Raw genomic sequence first — 8779 nt, 5'->3', positions numbered from 1 at the left:
GTGTGTTGCCTCCGCTGAAGGGCCTTAATTAATGGTCCAAATGCTCAGCATCGGTTCAATTGCCAAGATGTTTTCCTCGGAGATGGCTATGTCACGCACGACCAGGAGTGGTGGTCAGGTTCGTGGTGGCGCACTGCTCACCAAGATCCCCCAGACATGTTTCTATTGCTTGCTGGGTTATGGAAATGGAAGCCACGCCCTTTTCAAGTTGGATACCATTAAATTTAAGCTGGAAAATTCTATTTACAGCTAGATTATGAAACTGGAAATCATATCCAGCTGGAGTATGTATTTCTTGCTTCCAGCCACCTCCAGCTGGAAAGTTTTGATGTCCAGCTAGAAGTCGAAATGGAAGCACCATTAACTGACCATAACCTGCATATGTTGTAGATGCTCCTGCGAGGCCGAGGGACCTTTGAGACTTAATTATCTTTTCACTAGGAAATTTGCTTATGAGGAACATCAAGATAAGCATGAACTCACATTTATTCTCAAGGTAAACAATCCAGCTCGTCCAACCTGTCACCCTGCTAATTCTAACACCGGGACATATTGAGCACACTGATTGCGTTAGAACGCAGTGACAAGGCAAGTACAGACTCTACTTACCCCAGTGAACCAATCAAACTAGCTCAATGTAAAAGCTGTAGCTACTGTAAATAATGTAATCTCGTCATGTTTTTTTAGGCAAAGCTCACCGAGATTAAGTTTCATGAAATGTTTTGAACCTGGGTATTTTAATGTTAGGTTTGAATGAAACAGATTTATTCCTGTGACATGACACTTAAGTCTTGAGAATAGTGTTTTTACCTGACCTATTGCTGTGATTTTGATGGCAGTTGTATAGTATTATACTGTGCTACTGCCTCAAACTTAATGGAGCCCTTAAAGATGTGGAGGGTACCTTAAGCCTCATATATGCAATCATACGTGTTCATGGTGATGGGTGTGAAGGTAAGTTAACATTGCTGCGTCATATAGTTCCAAGAACATAAAGCAAAGTTGCAATCAGTGCATGTTTGCATATTGCATACACTTCTTGCTGTTTCGTATGCTTGAAGGAGTTTCCTACTCCAAAAAAAAATATTGTAACTTCCTTGACTGCTATGCAATTTGATAAAATTATTTTCAGAGCTAATAGTCGACAGCCTAAAGGCTTCTACTACAATGAGTCCACAGAGGGGGCCCGTTATGAGATGCAAAGAAAGAACTGCGTAAACGAGAAACAGACGGCAAAGAGGCAAGTGCGCACAAACGCAGGCTAACAACTTCATCATGCGAAGGAACACGAGACGTGTATATAAAGTTATCTCAGCATCTTATCAAAAACGCTGGCATGTGGAGTCGTAAACACATGCAAAGAAATCAAACTCCAAAACTATCGCGTTGTAAACAAAAGTCCTGAACTGCATGGGCCGGTCAACTCTAAGAAAATACAGAAACCATAAACATTGCACAGCCAAAGCACAGAGTCGAGTGCGACCAGAACTGGATGGTTCAGGTGGCACGCGTGGCAAAAGAGAACGTGATAATGGCAGAAAAATCGCAGGCAAAAAGTCATGCGAGATTTATATAAAGAACAGACGATACAATTGCATAGTTATAACTTAAACTGTCCTCAGGACATATTTTGATTCTTTACCACACAAGGTATGATAGAGGTCTTTTATAGTTCATATGAAAATTATTTAGGAACATTTACACATCTTAGACTGTCATCACCCACCACCTGAGAGGTAAGAGTTGAGACATGGAGAGTTGAGACAGGGAAGGCCTTGCACGTTGCCATGAACCATAAACTATGAACGCATATCTACAGGATATGCAGTCAATGACCCTGCAGGTCAAATAACATGGGCAGCTATTGCATTACGTTCAATTTGTCAGCAGTTGGCAATGAATAAATAGTATACGATTTTATGTTGGGGTTTTTGGTGCTTTCATACCCATCTATTCGATATTTTGTGGTTTGCTGAGATAGCAGTTGCATGTATTGCTCACAATGTAAAGCACATTTGTACACCAGTAGCAGTTTGTTGCAAACCAAGTGCGCTCGGTGAGATTCTTTGGCACACACACATACACACACAAATGACAATACATTGCGCAGGACGCATGCAGCAAACACGGAAGAACAGAAACTGTTGCAAAGCTTCTGTTCAATCAAGCCCGCACTGCGTGCATGGTTCCAACTGTTCCGACTCCGGGCTTGGCTAGTGCTTCGACTTCACCATGGCCAAGCCAAGCTTCCACCCAGGTAGTAACAACCTCCATGCAATGAACAAAAAAATTTCAACTTGAGAGAAGCGCAAAAATTGAAAAGATCATGGACCTGTTCTTCACTGTGACCGTCGTGTCATAGCCCCGCGTGTAAACTTTGACGTTGACCGCCTTCAGGATATCGTACGCAGTACCCCTACACTGCACATCATAACGGCAGACTTCAACACACACCATCCTGCATGGGAAGGCATCACATCAACAGCCAGAGGTCGACAGTTACTTGATATTGCACAGAGCAGGAATTTCACTTTACTTTTAATTTTCTATCAAGATGCAAGATCCAGTGCCCTTGACATTTCTATGATTTCTGCGCACCTGTGGTCTTCAACAATTTGGAGTGTCGGCATACAATCTTATGGCAGTGATCACCAACCTACGTACATTGAGATTGGTGGTGCTTTTTAAGTTCCCAGCAGTGCAAGGCACACTACATGAATTGGGAAGTTTTCCCTGACGCAGTTGAAAAACTGGAACTCTCGAACCTAGATCACGAAAACTTATTGGTGCTGTAGCACATGCTAAAACTTCCAGCACTAAAGTTATAACTCTACCAAAAGTGTGCTCAACTGTAGATGCTGAATATGAGCGACTTTGAGCAATCCGCCACACAGGAGAGAGACGAGCTTTCAGGACGAATTATAGAGAAGACATCATTGTTGCTAGGCATGCACAGAAACCATGTAAATTATGATCCTTTTGCGCGAAGCTTTATCCCAGGAAGTCCCTTTCTAAGGTCAGCCCGCGCCACTAAATCGTTTCCAGTGCATAGTAGCATATGCGAATATTTCTCATCTCGATGCAGTGGATGCTTTCTGGCTTAAGATCAATGCTCGATTAAGGGCCGTATTGGTGCCATTGCCTCTCCAAACAATTGATAAAGTCATCAGGAACGCTTCAGGAGTACATCGTCGATAAATTGAACAGATTACACACCGAGGCCTGTAAACTATGTCACCATGTTGTGCTTCAGTGGTTACCCACTCACTGCGGCCTCGCAGACAACAAGCATGCTGACGGTGCAGCAAGGTCGGTGCATAGCGACATCTCCTTGACCCCACCAGATATGTTAGTGCACTGTGGTTCGTACCTCGGGATGGTCTCCGAAGTTGTTCTTCTCTCCAGCAACGTGCGGAATAAGATGCAGCCGGTTACTGCCAGACAAGATAGACGATTTTATTTACATAGCAGGTTATCAGGAGTCTCTCCTTTTTAGAAGCACACTGAAGCCACATTTTATACATTTTCAATTCCCCAGGTACCTATCTGGGGAAACTTGGTTGTTCGAACATCGCCAATCACATTTCTTGACGAAACCCGCCCACAAAAGGGCGGAACATCACCCTCTCGCCGATCCTCCAACCGTGACAAAAAGGCGGGACATTCACACTCTCGCCGGTCCTCCCACGCACAGATGGTCGATTTGTGTATTTTGTTAACCCATCGTTCCGTGGAATTAGGAGTCCTTCGGCGGCAACTAAGGTGATATACACATTCTCGCTGTCAAGTCGGAGTCGTTTCGCACCATGATGGACTCCCTTTCGTTGTCGGTCCGCTGTCGGTTTTGAGCGAACTTGAGAGTCCAAACAGACGCGTTTCCGCCGGCAACCGATTTAGGGGCCTCCGTCCCCTGGTTGCGCCGCCACGCTTCCCCCCCCCGCAGCAGCCGCCGACAAAGGCTGCCGCAAAGGTTAGCCAGCAGTGTCTCTCGGCCGTGAAGGAGGGGGCGACGGCCGTTTCTCGACCTCGAAGGAGAGGGTAAGGAGCCACCGGCGGGCGCACGTGTGCGCGACCAACACAATTCCCAGAACGGGACGCCGCAAGCAAACGCGTACACAAATACACACACACTCAGCGTGCTGAAACCGGCCATTATTCACGTAACCCAGTCCCGCTGGCGCCAACTGTCGTCGCTGCAGACGGCGCGTCGAGCCCAACACCTCCCCACAAACCTGTGCGGCACAGTCTTCGAACTTGCTGCACACAACAATCACAGGAGCTCGACGCATTGCTCCCACTTCATCTGTCAACAAGTACCCCTCGGTCCCCCGCCAACGCAGCACCCAACAATGCCATACCTCTCGCAAACCGCGGCCGCGAAAACGGACGACGGTATCTTACTCGCTTTCGTCATTGGCGACCATACGCGACATAGCGTCGGCATTTGCGTTTAGAGACCCCTTTTTGTACTCCACTACAATGTTATACTTCTGGAGAGGCAGCGCCCACCTTGTCAGCTTCGCGCTTAGTGGCGTGGTCAGAGTAAGAAATTTCAAGGGATTGTGGTCGGTAATTACCCTGATTCGTGCACCGAACAGCCACGTGTCAAGCTTTCCCAGCGCCCAAATGATGGCGTAGGCTTCTTTCTCGATTGTAGCCCATCGTGACTGGGCCGGGATTAATTTCTTGCTCAGGAATGAAATGGGTTGCTCTTTTCCTTCGTCATCCAACTGTGCTAGACATGCTCCGACGGCATAATCTGAAGCATCAGTGGCCAGAATGAACTCTTTGTTCAGATCGGGTGCGCTCAACGCTGCGGCCTTTGTCAAACACTCCTTTACTTTTATAAACGCACCCTCGGCATCCTCCTTCCACGGTATCTTCTGAGGCACGCGCTTTCCAGTCACGTTCGTCAGTGGTAGCACCACCTTTGAATACTCCGGAACGTAATCCCGGTAATAATTTGCTAGCCCCAAAAAGCTACGCAGCTGCCTTTTTGTTTGTGGTACAGAAATTTCTTGAATGGCTCTAAGCTTTTCTGGATCTGCGCCGTGTTTTCCTGACCCCACGATATGACCCAGAAACCGCACTTCCTTTTGCGCGAAATGGCACTTAGTGACATTAACTGTGAGCCCTGCGGCCGCTAGCGAAGCCAGTACCCTTCCGAGGTGTTCGAGGTGCTCTTCCCATGTCTGCGAGAAGACGCACATGTCATCTATATATGCGCACGCATATTCACGGTGTGGTACAAGGATCTGATTGATTATTCTTTGGTAGGTGCTTGCCGAATTTCTCAGTCCAAACGGCATAACCTTCCAAGCGTACTGTCCAGACGAGGTGACAAATGCTGTGTACTCCTGGGCTTTTTCGTCCAACGGAATCTGCCAATATCCTCTTAGCATATCGAGCAGGGTTATGTACTTTGCCTGCGCTACCTCGTAAATTAGGTCACCTGGCAGGCTCATAGGAAACGCATCGGGCTCCGTTGCTTCATTCAGCTTGCGATAGTCGCAGCATAACCTGACGCTGCCATCTTTCTTAGCAACACACACCACGGGATGTGCATGGGAGCTTTCTATCGGATATATCAAACCCCACGACCTTAGCTCTGCCACCTGTCGGTCAACTTCCTTTCTTAGTGCCATGGGCACCTTGTACGGGTACGCACGCTTCAGCTGGGCCCCATCTTTTAGCTTGATTTTGTGCACTCCCCAGTTGCAGCGGCCAGGTTTATCACTGAACACCTCACAGTGCTTCCCGATTAGTTCCTTTACCTGCCTCTGCTGCAGAAGATCTAAATGGCTGAGAGTTACACGTTCCAGCTGCTCAACTGCTGTCGTTGTATCTGACCACGCGGGAAGTTCTCCAAAATCCGTGTCGCCTTCAAATACTATGCCTACTGTGTTGACCCTCGCGCTGTACGGCCTAAGCTTATTTGCATGCACTGATCGGCGCGTGCCGTCACTTAGCTCAATCGTATAGCTATATGGCCGCACCTTTGCCACAACTGTTACTGGACCTTTCCAGTGTGCCATTAACTTCCCATCGCCTTCTTTCTCCAGCCAAAGAACCTGGTCACCTGGAGAAAATTGTTTGTCGGTGGTCCTCAAGTTGTACCTCCCCACATAAGCTTGCTGCGTGAGCTCGCTACTTTTTGCCGCTTCCCTACTGGCTTCCTCGAGATCATTTCCCAATTTCTCGAGATAGTCTGCTGCTGGCACTGCCAATGAGTCGGGAACAACCCAGTCTCCTGCCCACGTCTTTTGCAGTATAGCCAGAGGTCCGACAGGCATCCTACCATACATAAGCTCGAACGGTGATTTACCCGTGATGGCATGTGGCACCTCTCTATAAGCCCAAAGCAGGAATGGCACCATTCGATCCCACTCACGTCCATGCTCGCTTACAATGTGAAACAGCATCCTTTTAAAAGTGCCGTTCCACCGCTCTACCAGTCCATTACTTTGCGGATGATCGGGAGTGGAAAATCTGGGAGTCGCTCCCATTTTCTGCAGCATAATTTGCGTTAAATTTGATGTAAAATTTGTGCCCTGATCTGAGCATATGGTCTCTGGCACTCCCATTCTGGAAAATATCTGGGTGAGCGCGTCACAGGTAGCCTTAGCTGTTAAGGACCTCAAACAAACAACCTCAGGCCATCTAGTATGCAAATCAACTACACATAGTGCGTAGCGATGCCCCCTTGCTGATGGTGGATCCAGTGGACCGATACAATCCATGTATACCACCTGGAATGGTGCACTAGGCCTGGCCAATGCCGTTATAGGTACGCGGTCCTGTGTTTTCATAGGGGCCCTGATTTGGCACTGGTGGCAGGACTGACAATGCTCCTTGACCTCCCGGCCCATGGTCGGCCAATAAAATGACATTTTTATGCGCTGCAAAGTCTTTCGCTCTCCCAAATGTCCTGCCCAAGGCGAATCGTGTGCCCTCACTAGTGCTTCCTGTCGTTTATGCGATGGCAGCACCAACTGCGTGCACATGCGTCCCACTACATGCTCCTGGTGATAGAGTAACTCATCCTGGATTATCATTCCATGTGTGCCAGCTCTAGCCTGCTTCCAAGCCTCCTGCAGCGACGAGTCATTTTCCTGAGCCTCACGGAAAACTTGCCGAGCGCTCTGCCTTTTCTCGGCTTCTTCGTCTGTTCCCGTAACCGCCAAGGACGCACCCGTCTGCTGATTGTTATGCTCTGTCGTCTCCTTTTCACCGCCTTCGGTCTCTGCCTCTGAAACAACTTCGTTTACAACTGCCCTTTCTTCAAGGAGTTGTCTGTAGTCTGCGGGAGTTATGAGCGCGTCTATTCCGGCCAACAGTTTGTCTGTCAGCGCACACAGCAAAGCTGGTTGTGCCTGGTCGAACGAGACAAACGGTGCACCTTCTGTTGCTCTGAGAGGCACATATGCAAGCTCAGCTCTCACTTCATCGCCGAAAGCTCCCCTCAGCTTTATTGTGGAACCAGCTGCCTCATATTTCGGCACTAGAGCTCGCCTGATAACAGTCATTTCAGTACCGGAATCAATCACAGCATTAATGCTTTGTTCCGAACTTTTCAATGTTACTGCTTCGAGGCAATTCCTACCTACCCTCTCTGTTTCCTGCATGCCAACCTCATTCACGGGAGCTATTTCTTCCAAATGAGCATTCACTTTAGCCACCACGGCGCGGTCTCCTGGTTTTTCTTGGCCTCGTCTGCCTGCCTTATCCCCTGTCCTTTTGAGAGGGCAATCTCTAGCGAAGTGATTTGGAGACTTGCACTCAAAGCACCGTCCTTTCATTCCTCTTAAAGTAGAATTCTCCCCTTGATGAGGTGTTGCACCGGCCCGCTCCTTCTGGTCCCCACTCGGCCTCTTTCGATAGCCTCCCAAATGAGCTGCTGACCCTGGTTTGCATCTCACGCTTTCGTCGAAACTCTCCGCCAGCTTGGCCACTTCGCCCGGAGAAAGGAACCTCTGATTCTCATTGACAACAATATGAGCCCGTGCCTCAGCTGCTAAGCACTCCTTCAACCTGTCTGTGACCATTAACTGCTTTAATTCTGCAAAAGTGGTAGCCTTCGAGGTTTTTGTATAGTATTCAAAATAGTTTCCCAGCCGGATTGCGAATTGGCCCCATGTCTCATCTGCTGCTTTTGCCGACCTCTCAAACATCCTTCTATATTCTGCTGCTGAAAACCTCAATCCATCTAGAATACTTTGCTTCATTTTTGTATAGTCCTTTCTTTCTTCGGCTGTCAACGTAGAAAGCAATCCGCGTGCTCTTTCACTCAACTGTGGCAAGACAAGCCCGGCCCGCCACTCAGACGGGACGTCATATGAATCAAGAGTCGCCTCCACATCCTCAAACCACCCGGGCACTAGGAATTCCCGACTCGGCATCGGTGCTAGTACTCCTTTCAATAAGGATGCATATTTTAGGCGCCTATCCTCCTCTGACCTATTCACAGCTAGCGCTCCGCTGTTACCTTCTTCGTGGGACTCAGCCCGCTCTTGGGCTCGCAACTTCTGGCTCTCCAGAATTAATCGTTGCTTTTCTTTTTCAGCTTCAACAATTTTAAATCGAAGCTCCAGCATTTTCATCTGCTGCTCCGACGCTGTTTCCTCCATGGCGCTACTCAGATCCCCCACCGCGTCACTGGTCACCGCCAACTCCTGCAAGCTTTCAACCCCGTCCGACTCCGCATCTGTGGTGTTAACCTCCCTGTCTCGCAAGTTATATGGCATTGTCATCAACTGCGCCCGACAGGAAACCAAGAGGC

The 8779-nt window shown here is 48.4% G+C and overlaps 1 protein-coding gene across 1 annotated transcript; it reads right to left on the bottom strand.

Moving 5' to 3' along the window:
* Positions 1-249: 249 nt before the first annotated feature.
* On the bottom strand, positions 250-8779 carry LOC149327571 (uncharacterized). Its single transcript, XM_089564915.1, has 3 exons — positions 6845-8779; positions 5652-6130; positions 250-336 (listed from the first exon to the last, which is right to left on the bottom strand). Exons 1-3 carry the CDS (start codon positions 8748-8750, stop codon positions 250-252), a joined length of 2472 nt encoding a protein of 823 aa, XP_089421041.1. The 5' UTR covers positions 8751-8779.

Source organism: Amblyomma mixtum, chromosome 10 (assembly GCF_055824585.1).
Source record: "Amblyomma mixtum isolate Tamu chromosome 10, ASM5582458v1, whole genome shotgun sequence".
Lineage (NCBI taxonomy): Eukaryota > Metazoa > Arthropoda > Arachnida > Ixodida > Ixodidae > Amblyomma > Amblyomma mixtum.
The sequence above is the reverse complement of the archived record's forward strand: the minus strand, read 5'-3'. Positions and strand labels throughout refer to the sequence as shown.

Coding starts and splice junctions, on each gene's coding strand:
- LOC149327571 (XM_089564915.1), bottom strand. CDS start 8,750: ATGACAATGCCATATAACTTGCGAGACAGGGAGGTTAACACCACAGAT. Junction 6,131..6,844: donor CCGGGAGGTCAAGGAGCATT/GTCAGTCCTGCC, acceptor TCACGCAGCAAG/CTTATGTGGGGAGGTACAAC. Junction 337..5,651: donor AGCGTGCGTACCCGTACAAG/GTGCCCATGGCA, acceptor TTCGACTTCTAG/CTGGACATCAAAACTTTCCA.